Here is a 17,659-nt window from a genome sequence, read left to right as displayed (position 1 = left end):
TTTGAGTGTGTGTGTGGACAGGCCCCGTCCCTTCTAGACCTGTATTACATCTGAACCTCACCGTAACAGATATAACCAGAAAATTTGTTGCTTTATGCTGCTTCATGGTTTGGTTTCGTGGTTCATTGCTTTATGCTTCATGGTTTTACCCCCCCCCCCCTCCCCCCTCTTCTATAATCACCCTCCTATCCCCCCCTCTCTAACATCCCTCTCTCTTCTTTCCTCATTTCCTTTTCCGTCCGGTCCAACATAAAACATTTTCAAATATGATTAAAATGAATAAAGTTTGGCCTCGATTACAAAAGGGGTTTATTCAGACATACCTCTGGTTTGTCTGAAGATTAATAACCCCTGTTGTTAAAGTAAAACATGTCCAACACAAGAGGCCCTCAGCTCTCATCTGTCTGCCCAGCTGTTGGACAGGACAAGTAAAAAGAAGAAAAAGTTAACGGTGAGCATTACATGATTCATAATCATATATCCTATGTTACATGTGAACCCAGATTTAATGTTGACAAAGGTTTTTTTTTTTCCCAGAGTGATTTTTTTTTATTTGGTAATCACATCAGAAATTCACAGCTATTTATGAAAAAATGATTTCCAAATATTTCTGATTTACGAGAAGAAAGGAAAAGCATCCCATTGGAATAGCATTTACATTTGATAGTTTATTAGCATTTAATGTTATTATATTCAAAGTATGCTGGTCAAATGGGTGGCCCTCACACATTTTAACCTTACCAAGTTTGGTTGCAAAGAGTTTGGACAACCCTAGTGTGAAGAGAAGAAAATAAAGAACACAAAGCAACAACAACAAAAAAACTCCTCAAAAAGATGACGTTTCTGCTGGGAGAATGTTGTCTTATTAAAGATGCAGAAGGTTTTGTAGATGCTGTTGAGGTCTCCAAAGTGAGTAAGGGCTCAGACCTCACTCTCCAAGTGTTTGCCAAAGGCTGATATAGATACAATCCAAAAGAGGTAAAAGGAGTTCCAAAAGTGCATGACTTTTAGCTGCAGAGACTCATCTAAGCACATATTTCCTCTCCAGGCAGGTGGTAAGACAGGTAACAGCAACGACAGTGACAGGAGAAGAGTTCTTAATGTGGACATTATAAACAATTACAGGCTTGTTAAGGTCACGATTGAGGGGGATCGTATGAATGCCAGAAAAAACGTTGGGCTTCGGACCAGTCCTTGGGGAACCCCACAAATGACTGTATGAGACGTTCATCTGACTAAACCAAGTCACAACCAATACAAAGTCACAGAAAAAGTGGTACCGCTGGTGCTGCGTGGTCAACTGAGCAGAAAAGGTCATGTGGAACCAGAATCAGAAGACATCAGCCCTTGGCCGCTCTCACAAGAGGTTCTGTACAGTGGTATACAACTGAAAACAGATGAGGAATTTTCTGAAATCCGTGTGCTTTGAATTAGTTTTGAAGTAGAACAGATGCAGTGTTTTCTGTTTTAGGAGTAAATGGGAGGTTTGGGAGGGGTCTGAGATGGAACAAGCCTTCAAAATCCAGAGTGTTTTTCTCAATGAGGTCCAATGAAAACTGATTTAAAGGAGGGCAGAACATCCCTGGTTTGAAGGAAGAAAGGTTTTTTTGGGTGTATTTAGTCTGGTCCAAGTCCTCTTGATCCGGACCTCTTTTGGTCCGGATCAAGTCCTGAACCTTGCGTTTGGTCTGTATTCACACTGCCGTCAAGCAGACTTTCTTGTTTCGAACCAAAGCTTTTAAACAAAACCACATGACTAAAGATCTCTTCAGTCATAGGCCATGAATTACCTAGGCGTGTGAGATTTACCCTCTGCGTTTGACCCACCCACTGGGGGAAGCAGTGAGCTGCAGACACAACCGCGCTCAGGGACCTTTTGATGGTTGAACCCCGCACACCTGTGCTGCAATCCTTGTTGGGATAAATGGTAAATGGCGTATATTTATATAGCACTTTTCTACCTTCTTCAAGGCCCAAAGCGCTTTACAGTCACAGACCCATTCACACAGTCACACACTGGTGGCGGCCCCGCAGCCGAACACTGGACGTGCAAGGCGGGAATTGAACCTCCAATTCCACGATCATGGGTCGACCGCCCAACCGCTGCACCATGGCCATGAATGTTCATGGATAGTACACGTATTCCAAAGGTGTCGCTGACCAATTCTGAACATCTGTATCAACGTCAGGTACAACACTTCTCATTTAGGTTCATGAGAAGCTGTGTTATGGCCGTTGCTTTATTTCGTTTTGTTTTCTTTCTTTTTTTTCTCAGTGTGTATTTTATTTCTATCAGAGTGGATCTTCGTTGTTTTTGTGGATCTTTTTGTGCCTGTCTTTGATTACTTCCGGGTGGGGTCCTGGAGGGGGTGTGGCTCCCATTGGACCCAGGCTGATGGAGGCCCCCCGTGTGGACCTCCAGCCTGCAAGAAGGGAGATTTGCTGCAACCTGTCTCCACTGCAGCGTGGCATGCTTTCCCATCTGTTATGTAGCCTGTGCTACACTTTGTAGTTCTTTGGGGTTTTGTGTTCAGGCCAACTCTGTGTTGTCTTTTGTTTGTAGTTATGTTTACGTGAAGCTGTTATCTTCATGTTATCTTCAGTATATGTTAGTCTAGGTGGGTTAGTGTTCTGTCATTGATTTCCCTTTTCTTTCATTCACAGGTTTGATTTCAGATTTCAGTCAGGTGGGGTTTTGTCTGATATTTTGGCCTTGGTTCACCCTGAAACCTTTTTGCTTCACCTTCTACAACACCTTCAATTTGTAAGTAAATGTATTTTGTATAGAGACAATATTTTGGTAATTTTTGTTAATTTGGGGCAAAAAAAACCTTACTTTTATGTTATCCCCCTCTAGGTCCCCTAGACATAAAAAGGGATGTGAGAAGTGTGTATGTGTATCATGTTCAACGTTTTTTTAATTGACCACATGTCATTGAGTCGCTGTGTTTCAGCGTTGTTTTGCATTGTCATGTCCAGTGATCCAAAGATTCTGGCAATATTTTCATAATTCACTTAACCTCATACAATTCACAGAAAAAGATATTTTGTTTTATAACAGTAAATTGTCAAAAGAGACAACAAAATTAGTGAACATCCTCCTGATTTTGGGAAAATATCCTATTCATTAAGAAAATGGAAAAAAGATCGGCCGAATTTCCTGTGTTTTAAAAATGAAGTCAGACTGTATTTATCCTCATTGAAATGTATTCAGAACTCAAGCCCTTTCATTGATGACGTTTGTAAATCTGCTACAAAATGGTTACTGATCTAGATTGTTGATTGCCTTGAATTTTAATTTATGCTGAAAGTCTTTTGTATTTTTATATATGTATACATTTTAGTTTTTTCGTTCTTTGTTTTTGTGAAGAGCTGTGCCTTGCATCATCGTGTGGTTGTGTCTGCGAGAGTTTTGTGATGATTATATTTCAATAAAAAAAATTAAAAACCCAGCTACGGTGGCCATGTTGGTCCAGTTGTACAGTCCAAGGACTGATTGTACTCAGACCGAGGAATCTCTGAGCGAACCAAAGCTCAGATTGATTGGAAACAAACCAAGACCACCTTGGAAGACGGGTCAGAGAGCAGTTCCTGGGTTCGTTCGGGTGTATTCAGACTGAAGATTTGTTCCCAATTATCTGGAGAAACGAACTCTGTCAAACCTCTCTTCACTTTAGGCGGACCAAATGTGTCCAATCTGAAAAATCTAGAATCCAGACCCTTTGTTATCCAAACCTTAGTTTGGCTCTGGGCCGGAGACATCTTGCATGTTTGCAATGATCTCTGACCAGATGCTGATGGGGGTTCAGTCCACACCACGCCGAATCCTAGAGCCAGGATGAGAACAGGCTGGTGAAATGTGGATAAACAAACTTCACCGAATTTAAAGACCGGAATTTGATTGCGGTTGGCTGTGGGGAAAAGAGTACTTCAGCTAAAGGCTGAGGAGAGGACTCATTGATGAGTTGGAGTGAAGAATCAGCAACTCTGCGTACCTAAAGATGAGGTCGATCTTCCTAATTGAACTTGTACCAAAGCTTCACTACTGACTGAGTCTATGCATCCATGTCTTGTTTTGAGTCATTTTGTAATCAACGTCTGTTTCTTTTCTGTTGTGTTTTCTTCATAAAAGCTCAGGTTGGCAGTCAGACTGTTAAAAAACAGTGAAAGTCCTTTTACCAAAGGCTCCCGTCACGTCCAGATTTTAGACCGTCTGTTTCCGTCTCCCCCAGCTTTCACTTTTTGATCATCTTTGTGGTCGTTGTGAACAAAGCGTTGGCGGCAGATGTTGACAACAGAAGCGACACGGCTGGTTTGTGAAGTTGTAAATAGGCTTTCCACAGAGGGGTCAGGTGAGTTTGCACAACCCTTTGAATTGAAAAGTTGTACTCTTACTCTGTCTGCTTTATCTGAATTATTTAGAAGACACAAATGTAGTTAAAAATAACTTGCTGTTGGAAAAGTTCAAAAGGAAAGGCTTTTTTTTATTTTTACTTTGAATCAGCTGGGGCCTCAATCCAGAATTGGCTGTTCTCAGATGGACGGATTTGATCAATTCTGGAGGAATGTCTTGAACTAGACACTTGTTTCCTTCTTTTTTTGAGGATTACCAGGACATAGAGCAGAAAAAAATTGTTACTAAACATTACAAACCAAGTTCAATCTAAAGCCACATGTTAAAACAAAGAACAACACATGCAACATTCATCACCTTGAGGACTTTTTTTCTTTTCCTTCTGCAAAAACATCAAATAAATTCCTCTGACTCAAAGCGCAGAACTCAGACCTGCAGCCCGATTCTGTCGTTCAAACCAGAACCATTGCCTGCTTGAAGCGATCATTTGTCTTTTTCAAAACCGAAATTGTTCCGCGTGTCCGCCACATCTTCATCTTCCTCTCTGTGCAGAAAGTCAACAGCATGGAGGCAAATCAAATGAGCTCCACTTTTGCTTTACTTCGATAACGATGCCGAGGACTTCATGACTGTTGTGTTTGTTATACAGCTGGGTTTTGTTAAAAGAGGTCAGCTAATGTAAACTGGGTTGTATAGTTTTCCTTATTGCGATCACTGCAGAGATCAGAGGCTGCCATCGGTTGCCTTGATGTCGGTATGGAGTCTGTAACCGTTCTCTTTTGGAATATTTGCTTTTCAGTTTCTCCAAAACCTTTAAAAAGCTCCATAATTTCATTGAAGTGATCATTTAGGAAGCTCATCCCTCTGAAATGAATAGTTCATGAAAACCTTTATTAGACTTTAAAAGCAAAAAATGTACAGAACAGAACTTTTACTATTGAAGTCTTTCTGTTCACATAAGTTCTTCTTTTTGTGACAAAGTATATTGATTAAAATCCCTCCAACAATCCATATTTTGAACACTAAATAAGGCAATTGTGAGTCTGTTCATATATCTGTGTGCATGTGCTGCAGCAACATCAAAGAGAATGACACAGAAATAATTCATTTTGGTTTTCCAGCTCTGTTTGATCCAGTTTCAGGCGGATGTCTCCACGCTCAGGTCTGCACACCTGCAGATCATCTCTGCTCTGTACCGGGAAACAACCCAGACCGATGGTTAATCACGGGTATTAAGCTTTCAGTCACACAGCAGACAACACAACAACGGTGTGTCTGTAGGAAAATGTGGGTAAACAAAAAGGCCTCAATGTTTCCCATAACTGATGCGTTTCTACGCCTCTTGTCTAACATGTTTTGATTACAAGGAGTCTCTGAGTAACAAACCAACAGCAGAATGAAAGATGACTTTTAAAAAAAGTCAAATGTTTAACCTGCTAGCAAGAACTAACAAGATTTCCAATCCTCTGACGTCCATCTGAGTCATCTTTAAACTGGAACCTTTTTAAAGTGTTAATATATGAATGATGAGTCACAGACTTTAAAGATAACGTTCTAAATGTGGATGCTACATCAGCTTCAGCAACAACAATAGAAAGAGCTGGGGGCTGTTTAGGCCAGAAATAAGACACATTTTTCTGTACAATATATATTTTTAAATGTGTTTTACTCCCCGTGACTGGGTAGCATTATGTGAGACTATTCAAAGCCTCAGGAAACCTCTGCAGGTGTTTTACGTTTTCAGATAACTAGGGTGGGAATGTTTTCTCTACTAATTTAGTGAGACACTGAATTCAGAGTTTTTAATATTTGTCAACTACAATCAAACTTACAAGAAAAAAAAAAATTAAAAAAATGTTTTAATTGACGTGTAATGTGCTATCCATCCCTTTTCTGAACTCGCTATATCACTTTGGGGTGTCACGGGGTTGCTGGAGCCTATCCCAGCGACTGTTGGGCAAAGTTGGGGCTTAGCCTGGGCTAGTCTCTGGTCTGTTGAATAACTCTGTACAAAAAAAAGAGTTTCTCTTTTTTAATTAACTGACAAATATAATAAAAACCTTCTTTTGAAAATCAGATATTTTTATAAGTACCTGCATCCGGCCTTATTTTCCCCATTTTTAGTTTTCTAGCTCATTTCCACAAGTAAGACACCAAACAATACAAGAGAAGTGAAAGTCTTGTCTGTATAAGAAGTGTACTGATGGTGGAATCGTTTTTTTATAAACAATGGTGCATTTTATGGTACAAGTACTAAATTTGACATAATGCGACCATGTTTCCAGATTTTCTTGTCTGCCACGAGAAAATCCAAGATATTAAAATATGTATAGTATAGTTTTCTGTATTTTGTGCATGAACATCCCATAGTCGTCAAATCCCATTCCAGTGATCTTTTAATTATGATTGTTACAATTTTCTCCTAAATTACAAAAAATGTTGTCGTTTTTAAGACATATTTTGTGCACAGCAACAGCAGCTCTTTAGAAATACACTTCTGGGTTGTGGGCGGGGCTTTTGGCGCAGAGCGACCCAGCCCCCCTATCTTTCGCTGTGAGCTCTGTTTGCGCGCTCACGCCCAAGCTTATAGCCTTCAGTTAAAATTAGCGGCGCAAAAATAACAACAAGCAAGAGACTGTTGGCATTGAGTAAGCCCGCCCCCACTTCCCTTCACCCATCACACACTCTACCGCTAGCTTACACCCCAATCTAACATTAGCGGAGCAACAAATATTGGGGGGGGGGCATTAGTGGAACTATCCAGCCAGATGCCAGTTCAGACGAGGAAAACAAAGACGTTCATGGATCTATTCGTCTGCAACTGGATGCATCAGAATGGAGCGGAGCAGGGAGCTTGTGGCCCCGCCCATCATATTTTCTACTTCAAAAATAAGCTGGCATTTTTTGTCTGCTCCAATTCACACTCCATCATGAGAGAAATGCCACAAAACACACAAAAAAACGTCCATTTTCATCTGGGTGGGTCTTGAACACGTTCGCTGTTGGGGATCCAAACATTCTCAATCGGTGAAGTTTCTATAGTAAGCATTTCTGTAGGATATTGTTGGTCCGTCCTGTAATTTAGTGGACAAATCATAAATGAATAGATTCATTTTGATGAGGATGACAAAGAGTTGAGGAAGAGCACTCGACTAATAGCCTGACGGATCTCAGAGTTCTCCTTGTTACGCCTACAGTTCCGAGTTTGATCCGACTCCAGCCAGCTCTCCTCTCGGCGTCGTGTCATGTCAGAGCTCCCCGTTGAAACAGCACAGACCAATCCTCGCAGAAAGCCTGTGCTGATGGCTTTTCTGTCATGAAGCTGTTGGGAAATAGTCCTTCCTCCATCACCAGAGGCTGTACTTCTAATGGTCTTGGCTGTGTCTGGCTCCCTCTGTGAGTTTACGGAGCACTCAGCAGGGCGGTGTGTGGCTCTGCTGCCTCTCAGAGACAGAAAAAAAAAAAAACATGAATTATGCGAGAGAGCTCTTTGGCTGTCGCTAAATCTGAGCCAGCCTCCCTCCAGGCTTTTGTTTGGAGCGTTGCATGCACTCCCTCTGCCAAGACGGATGGGAGCCAGGGCCAAACAGGCCGCTGGCTGAAGCCTGAGCGGGAGTGCCCTCTGCTGGTGGTGCGCACACTGCGTTTCCCTGCTCTGCATGGGCGGGTAAACAAACATCCACTGGATAGTACTGCGAAGGTCTTGTTAGTCTTGTCGAAGGAAATGTTTTAGGGCTCGGAAAAGGTCCCCGTGCATGAATAATAGAGTGTTGTATTCTGAGCTTTGTAAGAAAGAATAACTAACTTTGAAACAAGCTGCATCCTCTCTTCCACCCTTGACCTGCATTCCTGCCTAACAGCTTTGAAGTGCTGTTTGTTTTCCTCCCTGCTCTTGTGTTAAAGCTCTCAGACACGTTCAAACCACTTCCAGCTTCTAGGCAAACTGTTTGAGTCTGCGGGAAACAAACAGTTTCATGGCAGCGCCGCTCCCAGAGCCGAGGACTCGCAGTGATTATTCATGAGGAGTAAATCCTTAACCCAGATAAGCTGCACGTGCGTGTGCTCGTCATGTTCACGGCCAAGCGTTGGAAGGATGCAAAACAAAAAAATAACAAAGAAAAAAGCATCAGGAGAATAGAAATGGAGCATTAGACCTGTCAGAGCTCCACTAGGGAAAGTAATGACTTCTGACATTGTAAAGGAAAAACCAACTATTGTGCTGCAAACGTCTTTCTTTAGTGATAAAATAAAGCAACGGTAAATCTCTACTTTGTCACTTCTTTTGTTTATTTAAAGTTAGTTCTGTTTATTTTCAGAAGTCGCTCAGTGATTAACTTAGGACTGTGTTTGTGACTTACATTCAGAACACAGAACTATATATTTCATGGAATTTATTATTGTCTAATATTTATTTTTTATTTACTCTTTATTGTGACGAATAATTCACTAAAATTTCAATTTTTCTCCATTTTCCAATAAAAAGAAAAAGTTGATTTAACTACAAGTTTGATGTACTTAAATCCGGCTTATTGAATAATTTAAATTTATTTTTGTGACCACAAGTGAATGACATGACGCTGTAATGAAGATCACGAGCGTCAATTAAAAAATAAATAAAAAGTAAAGAGATCTTTGAATTGCTCTTTGATATGGTTTTATTTATTTTTTACATTTAAAAAGATATATTTTCATGGTTTTCCCTTTTTTGTCTCATTTCCTGACACATTTTACGATATCAATACATTTCAGATAAGCAAGCATTACATCATTTTATGAAAGCTTTCATTGTTTCCAGCATCTTTTCACACTTGCCTAAAACTTTTTCACATTTCTGCATTTGTAAATACTGTTCTGTGTAAAAGTTTGAGGCAGGCGTAAAAAATGCTGTGAACTAAAAAAAAAGCTTTTAAAAATTAAAAATGGAAGAGTTGACCATTTATGTTCATGAATCTAATGAACAGCAGAGAAATCTGAATCTCGTCAATATTTGGGGGCTGCTCAGTGACTCGCTCTCGCCTCACAGCGAGAAGGTGTTGGTTCAAATCCCAGCTGGGTCCTTTCTGTGTGGCGTTTGCCTGCTCTCCTTGTGGGTTTTCTTTCTCCATCTTCCTCCCACAGTCTAAAAAAAACATGCTTCAAAGGTTCATTGGTCTAAATTACCCCTATGTGAGTGTGGCCCTGTAACAGACTGGTGACCCAGCCCGGACTGCAGCAGATGGACTGTGTGACACACCGAGCTTGTTCTTCGGGGATCTGGACCAGGGCGGGACACCGAGGGTCCTTCGGGAATACAGGAACGTTGTTGCCTCCCTCCCGTCGCAGTGAAAATGTTGTTGTAAGCAGAGGGAGGCGATCCAGGTCTCAAGATTTGGATTTTTGTTTAAAGATCATACAGGGAGATGCCCCAAGGTATGTGAACTCCAACAGCTGGTGCAGGATTGTGTCAACCTTGGATGCCAAGGTTCCTGCGGTGAAGGCAGCCCTGGGGACCTTGTTTCCAGGTAAGCATCCCTCAGAAATCTGCTGGAGTCCGGCCTCACATGTGGTGTGGAATACGGATATCCGACTGCTTCACAGAAAGATTCCCTCCAGTGTGGTGCTACACCAGATGAACAAGGCACGGTGTGACAGGACGTGTCCCGTTTGAGACGCTGGGGCACACGTTTCTCGACCGTCCTGTTGTCGTGCCCTTCTTGCTGGAGCGCACAGCCGTAGTGAAGTCCAGGTGTGCTTTTGAGTGGACCGTGGAGGTCGATTGGAGGTGGGCTGCAGAGGGAGTTTAGTGCAAAGTTTAGTTTTAAAAAATTACGATAATGAAATATGTGATCTGAAATGTCTAAAATGGTAAAAAAAATATATATAAAATAAATTAAAAAATGCAGAAAGATATGTGTTTATTTTTTTAAACAACACAGCAGGTGAGAGCATTTTTGGAGGTTTACAGATGATCGATTAGATTTAGAGTTCATGAACGCTCATCTGCTTTATTTGAAATGTTTTTTTGATTCAATTTTTTATGTTTTCATTCAGTTGAATTTGGTTTCACTCAAGGCTGTGCAACAAAAAAAATGAATTTATTCTGGAAAACGTGTTCATGTGATCAAATAACAAACCAAAGACATAAACAGAAAGCAGTTGGAAAGAAAAATCAGCAGCTTGATGATTCTGGATAGAAAACAACTGAACTGTGAAGGAAATTGTTTTATTATTATCATTGTTTAAATGTATTTGTTTAAATGTATGTTAAAATGTTAACTCAGATTGACCTTTTTACCTTTTTAGAAAACAGTTGTGTGTTCATTCATCTGCTTCTCATCCTCAGCTAGGATGGGGGGGTTTTACAACACACTGTCCTGAGCTGATAAGGAATACTGTTTAATTTAGAATCCTCCCAAATGGGTCATTATACGACACCCCCTAATGAACTTTTCTCTTTGTTTGGAAATTGTACCCTCCTACTTGAAATCTTAATAAAAGGAGCACTGTGAGAGGCTGATCCTTTCGAGAAGAAAAGCATGGTGGACTTTCTTCCGTCACACTTGCTTTTCTCCCTTGTGCATAAGAAACTTGATTCTTGCTGTGGTTTGTTGTTTCTAAATGTGTTTTTTTTATATCTAGATGCATTTATCTGACATGAACCCACAGAAAAACGTGTCAGAGATGGAAAAGCTGCTCATTTGTTTGTGGGCTGGTGTGTGAGATAAATACAGCATTTGGACTGGCCTGAAATTTAAAATAAACTTTAAACAAAATAAAAAAAGACAGAGAGTTGATTTAGTATTTTTTTAAGTTTTTGTTTCTTCACTGAATAAAATACATTTTACAAAATACGTTAAGTACAACACTATATGTTTAAAAAACATTTTGGAAGACTTTTATAAACTTTATTAAAACGTCTAAATGGAAATCAGCTAAATATCAAATCTGTCAATCTTGATAATTATTTAAGCAGGTATGTTTGGTTCCTACACAATTTAGTTATAAAAGACATTGTGTTTCTTAAAAAAAACAAAAAACAAAAAAAGTGTTATATATTTCTAAATATGTAATATTTATTATTTGCTTAAAAGTATTTTTACAAAAGTAATCCAGTTTAATTTATTGTCATTTTTAAAACATTTGTTAGCTTTTTACTATGACTTGATTGGGTTGGATAACTAACCCTGGAGCATCATGGGAAGAAAAAAACCTGCCCTTGGTAACATGTGTAGCAGCATTCACCTTTGACTCGAACTCAACCAAACTTCCTGCTGTCGTCAGGCAATTTAGGCAAAATGATTGGCCGTTCGAGGGCGCGTTGCTTCTTTCCTGAATCTGATTGGCTGAGCCGGCACGCGGCTCCCATCACGATAGTGCAACCCTTCGGCGTGTGTCACGGGAGGATTTTTTGTCCCTGTACTTCAGGAAAAATGGCGAGCTGGTGTGTCCGGGCAGTGAGACAGAGTTACTGTCTTGTAGCGTCGCCTACTTTTGTCAGGTAGACATCTTTTTCTATCATTTTTAGGAGAATCCCTGGATTCTGGGAGGAGATTGACGCGTCTGATGTTAGCTTGCTAGCCGCTTTCGTAACCTCTGTTCCCCTTTACTATAGTATTTAGCTAAAATACGAGTTTTTAAATGTTGTATTTATTGTAATATGTAGAGAATGTTCGTCGTCAAATTTGTATTTTCTTTCGCTCTTGCTGAAATAAGCAAAATAACATGAACCTGCCTTTACGTTTTAGCTTGAGTTCTCTACTATATTAATGATGATCATATTAGTTTGGATTCTCGTTAAAATTTGAGTTTGGGTTTGCTTGAAAGCCTAATAGTAAACCTTATGAATAGAATTCTTGTTCTCGCGATATTAAAGCGGAAGATGATGACATACGTCGGACAAGGGGGGCTGCTGATAGCAGGTTCACGCTCAAAGACCCACTCCAATGAAAATGGTGTTTTTAACACCATTTTTCTGGTAATGGAGGAAATATAGAAAGAAAAATTATGCCTAAAATAGACGACAGAAGTTTTATGATTTTTGGCTGAAAACGTAAAGCTCATAATTGAAAGAACGCTTTGAAAATGGATCAAAAGAGGATCAGAGTGGAACTTTAGGCTCCAATGGCTGATTGTGTTGAACTGAAGGAAGTTGGTCTGAATCTGAACTGCAGCAGCAGAGTCTAATGATGCTATGAAACATTATTAGAGTGCATGATCTGATCCAGAGGGAGCATGCTCAGGTCAACCCAGCAGAGGTCCAACCCTGGGGCGCCTCTCAGATCCATCATCACAAAAGGAAAAGTTTACCTCCAGCCTTTAAAAGTTTCAACAACCTGAAACTGAAACTGGTGTTGCCATCTTTAAAGATTTCCATTCATTCGTTCCTCTTCAAATCCGTTTGTTCCCTTTCGGGGTCGCGGGGCTGCTGGAGCCTATCCTGCCCACTAGCGGGCGAAGGCTGGGGGGACGCCCTGGACAGGTGGCCAGTCTGTTGCAGGGTGGCAGATTTTATTTATTTTATTTTATTTTATTTTACCAGGAAATTCCATTGAGACTGCATCTCTTTTTCAAGGAAGACCTGGGCCAAAGGGCATCAATACAAAATAAATACAGTTAAAAAACAAGCCTCTGAAGAGGTTTAACAGCCACAGATTTGAGTGGATGTGAAAAAATAACCGAAGGAAACTGTTTTCAAATCTACTCAAATCTGAAAATTAAAATAATTGGTCGGATCGTGAAGCCATCGTTTAGTTTTTACAGTTTTTTATTTAAAATGTGAGGAGATTCTATCAAAATTAACATTTCTCGTGTCAGCAGATTTATGTTTTATTCTTACAGTTTCTAAGGTTATTCAGGCTAATGTGGCAAAAAGAACAATTATTAGGACACTATTGTTATTAAAGAAATATTTAGACCAAGAGTCTTTTTATTCTGATTGTCCTCTGGACTGAGTCGGACTAAAGTCGATCAGTCTGTGGGCGGATTGATGCGAGGAGCTGAGCGGCAGTCACGGAGACGTCCGATAGAAAGAGGCTAGTCGTTGTTCGTGGAGCTCAAACCGCCATCGTTCCAAATGCCTTTTAGTGTTTAAACTCTGCCAAATGTGAACATTTGTGGCCAGATCCTTATAGCTGCCTGTGTTCATCCCCTCCAGAGCGCCGCCGCGTCTGCTCTGCACGGCTGCTCAGAGGAAGAACGGCCAGGGGCCGGAAGAGGAGGCCGAGAAGGCGGAGCAGAGCGCTCCAGAGAAAACGCCGGCGGAGGAGAAGACTCAGCTGGAGGAGCAGCTCAAAGAAATGACCGTAAGAAGGAAATGACTCTTGACCTTCTTAGGCTTCCGTAGCACCGGCGTGACTGATCAATGGCTGTGTCTGAATTCCCACCCTAACTACTAAAAAACTATATAGCGCGGCACTATGCAGTACCCTGAATCTTAAAAGCAATTTGAACACCATGTTCACTAATTTTAGTGAATATAAGTAATCTAATTATGAGCATTTTGCGACAATTATTTATGAGTCCACTGTTCTCTGAAGATAAAAATATTGATGGTTTATTAAAATAAAAAACATTTAAACACATTTTTTGGCAAGAATTGTTCCGACCCAATGCATTGTGGTCTATATTCGCCGATCTAGTGAGCATCGATGCACATTGGTTTTTCGCAGAGACTTCTGGGAATTTTCCAGGGCACTTGATTTGGGAATTGTAGATTCGGACAGCACTACAAAACGGCGAACGCGCTGTGTAGTGAGTAGGGAAGGAATTCAGACGCCGCCCATAACTCCTGGATTAGGATGTTATCAAATAACACGACACACTTTGAAGATGCAGGTTTGGTGAAAGTTCAAACCACCAAACTCTGTCTGAACAGGTCAGCATGTGTGAACATATATTACTGCTGTTAGATTGAGGCAAAACAGCATCTCTATCAGAGAAGAACTGAAACCAGCATGAATGACAAATGGAAAAGGTTTTTTTTTAAAGCCTTTCTCTGTTTTGAATTTTCTGTGTAGGAAAAATACAAAAGGTCTTTAGCGGACGCCGAGAACCTGAGGAGGAGGAGTCAGAAGATGGTGGAGGATGCTAAACTATACGGTACTTTTCTGATGGCCTCGTCTTGCAGTTGCATGCAATCACCACTAGATGGCACAAATGTGCATTTGTGAGCCTTTTACAAATGTCTGTTTTTAAAGGATGTTTTACAGTGAGATCATGTGGATTTTAACTAGCTAAGGAAATTCATAGAAGAAAGATCAAAGTCTTTTGATAACTATTTGTGTGTCGATGTTTCCTGACCTCAGACAAACCGTGTAGCGATCACATGACCTGCTTTTCATTTTCTCTTTAGAACACTTTTTTTAAGCTTCCAGTTTCCAAAAAACTTTTTTTAAATTAAATCTAACAACAAACCATAAAATGTATCTTATAAGAAATATTGAAACTGCCTGTAGATATTTTGCTGTTGATGAAAGAACCAGTGCAAAGCCAGCATTACATGAGTTTATATCATAACACTAAGGACTCAATTCAGCCTTACATCATCTTTCAAGGCAGAATGCATTTATCTTATTTTGTTTTGATTTAAATCTTAATTAACTGTGTTTCTCTTCAACACGGCGGGGATTTTACTTTGCTAAAGTTTCTCCTTGTTTAGCTTTGCTGTAGAAAAATGTTTAAGTGTCTCTTTTACAAGTTCAGACAAATCAGTTACTTTGTTTTAGTGAATCTCCATCGTTAGTTAAATATTTGCAGCCAGATTAATTGTACACTTTGTGTCATAAAATGCGGTGTAGATTTTCCCTTCAAAGTTAAAGCAACTTTATTATCAGCGCACGTCCAAAGCTACGTTCACGCCGCCCGTGGCGATGTGTGTTCACACGTCCGCCGTCCGTGAAAATCGATACAAACGTTTTATGCTCGCATGTTCACGCGGACCATTTTCGGTCTCAACGGACAAAACGCGTCTACTGATAGCACCTTAGACGTTAGACCAGGAGGAACTTTGACCAATCGGATTTGGTAGTAACATATGGATGGCGTCCTTTTTACTTCCCGGTAGTGCCTACCGTTTGAAAATGGATCCTAGAGGAGAAATGAATAATGGCGGTTTTGTCTATGACTCCACGTCTGTCGTAAAGCCTGGAGCAAAATAAACCCGTTTTGCGCTGTTTCCAACATTTCACACAAAGCTTCTTCCAACTGTGGGGAACATGTGCTAATAAACTGTAGCAAAAGAAGAGGAAGCCCCTCCCTGCTTGTCCAGTGTGAACACCAATAAATCCACGTTTGGTGGATGATTTTCTTTTTTCAGTAAATGGCAAACTTTTTGTTCTTAAAGGTTGAGGGCTCTTCAGTTTCCTCAACGGCTCCTTTCTCCCCATAGAAACCCTCCAAAGATGTTTATTCTATTAACTTTGCTAGCTAAGGGGACTTTTAATTTGGCGGTGGGAGCAGCAAATGCGATTAAGGCGAACGTTTGGACAGAATCTGGTAGCTTTCTAAAATGTAATCTTCCTTCAGAATCAGAAAAATGAAAGTTATTCTGTTTTTTAGTTTTTTTTATTTGTGTCTGTGTCCCGGTACCAAGTGGGCGTGCACCGGTACTGGTCCACAGCGAGGGTTTGAGGACCGTGGGTGTAGCAGATTAAGAGCGTGGGTTGTGATCAAGTGTCTTTCTCTGAAGGGATCCAGGGCTTCTGTAAGGATCTGCTGGAGGTGGCCGACATCTTGGAGAAAGCGACGGAGAGCGTTCCCAAAGAGGAGGTGACCAGCCAGAACCCCCACCTGAAGAACCTGTACGACGGGCTGTTGATGACGGAGGTCCAGATCCAGAAGGTGTTCAGCAAGCACGGCCTGGTGAAGCTCAACCCGGAAGGCCAGAAGTTTGACCCGTACGAGCACGAGGCCCTGTTCCACGCCCCCATGGAGGGCAAGGAGCCCGGCACCGTCGCCGTGGTCACCAAAGTAGGCTACAAGCTTCACGGCCGCACCCTCCGGCCGGCGCTTGTGGGCGTGGCCAAGGCCTCCTAGAACTGCTGTGGAACCACCTTTCCCCTAAAACCAGTCCAGGCTGCCGCGGCTCCACGTCCGCCTCAGAGACGGGAGCCCGGCTGAACTTTCATGAGGGCCGCATCAGTTTTTCCACTTCTTTATCAGTTTGTCCCGTCAGACTAGAGACGAGCCTTCCGTGTTCTGATGAGAGGTCTGCTCTTCTGGGTCCGGATGTTTGTGTTTCCTGTCTGTGAGGAGCTTCAGCGCAGAGCAGACGCACAAAAAACCCACCAGAACTCCTGACGTCCACTAGAAACATCACTGATCCTCAGTGCAAACGCTGTAAGGATGAGAGATAATAAACAACAAAACAAAACATTGAATATGTTTGTTAAAAAATAGAAAATGAGTAATCTCCATTTGCAGTGGTGCTGTGGTTGCAGGTAAAACCTTGATTTCTTCAGCAGGAACGGCTGGGTTTCCTATACACTTACGGGGGGGGGGGGCTGTTTGCTTTTATAAAATAATGCCACCAAATTTAAAACTAAAGGCAGAGAAGACCGGAGTTTGGAGGAGAAATACCAGAAAAAGCAGGATCTGCATGTTTGTAAAGGGAGCTAAGTGTCAGTGATGGATGGATGGATGCATGGATGGATGGATGGATGGATGGATGGATGGATGGATGGATGGATGGATGGATGGATGGATGGATGGATGGATGGATGGATGGATGGATGGATGATGCCCTGACCTGAACAGGCTGCCTTTGAGCAGCTCTGAAAACAACCAAACCAACAACTGTTGATGTGGAGTGAAGGTTCCTGATGAGCCACTAATCTAAAGCTATTTGATCCTTTCCTCCTGTACTGAACTGTTAACAAAAACTAACATGAAGGTTCAGAAATGAAGTGACAACCAGCAACTAAAAGTTTTTTATCTGTCCATATATCCATAAGAATAAACCTGTAAAAGGAAAATGACATTTTTACGTGAATGGTTTGGGTCCGGTCTGCAACCTGAGGCCCCGGAGCCACATGTGGTTCTTTTAACCATCTATTGAGGCTCTGGTAAAAAAAAAAGGTTTTTAAGTTTGAAAAATTATCTGGGAAGGAAACGTACTCAAACTTCATTCACAAACAGTCTTGCTCTGTGAGGCTCTGGACTACAGTACCCACAATGCTCCAACAATTTATCTAGCGGAACGGTGAAAAGTCAGACCAAAATATTTTTGATGTTACTAAGCACAACCAGAATTATCCAGTGTGCTATCCTAGGCATTTTAACATTGGGAGTTGGTTCATCTAGACCCACTAGACAGTGCTCTGAACCTTT

General features: G+C 41.2%; 1 protein-coding gene across 1 annotated transcript; it reads left to right on the top strand.

Moving 5' to 3' along the window:
• Window positions 1–11,668: 11,668 nt before the first annotated feature.
• grpel1 (GrpE-like 1, mitochondrial) lies at window positions 11,669–16,703 on the top strand. Its single transcript, XM_004080010.5, has 4 exons — window positions 11,669–11,831; window positions 13,488–13,635; window positions 14,350–14,431; window positions 16,020–16,703. The coding sequence occupies exons 1-4, from the start codon at window positions 11,764–11,766 to the stop codon at window positions 16,364–16,366; spliced, it is 645 nt and encodes a 214-aa protein (XP_004080058.1). The 5' UTR covers window positions 11,669–11,763; the 3' UTR covers window positions 16,367–16,703.
• The last annotated feature ends 956 nt before the right edge of the window (window positions 16,704–17,659 follow it).

Source organism: Oryzias latipes, chromosome 18 (assembly GCF_053564925.1).
Source record: "Oryzias latipes strain Hd-rR chromosome 18, Olatipes_Hd-rR_3.1".
In the NCBI taxonomy this organism is placed as follows: domain Eukaryota; kingdom Metazoa; phylum Chordata; class Actinopteri; order Beloniformes; family Adrianichthyidae; genus Oryzias; species Oryzias latipes.
The sequence above is the reverse complement of the archived record's forward strand: the minus strand, read 5'-3'. Positions and strand labels throughout refer to the sequence as shown.

Excerpts from the sequence above, each read along its gene's own strand:
- grpel1 (XM_004080010.5), top strand. The coding sequence starts at position 11,764 with ATGGCGAGCTGGTGTGTCCGGGCAGTGAGACAGAGTTACTGTCTTGTA. Across the intron at positions 13,636-14,349 it reads AGCAGCTCAAAGAAATGACC|GAAAAATACAAAAGGTCTTT; the intron begins GTAAGAAGGAAA and ends TTTTCTGTGTAG. Across the intron at positions 14,432-16,019 it reads GGAGGATGCTAAACTATACG|GGATCCAGGGCTTCTGTAAG; the intron begins GTACTTTTCTGA and ends CTTTCTCTGAAG.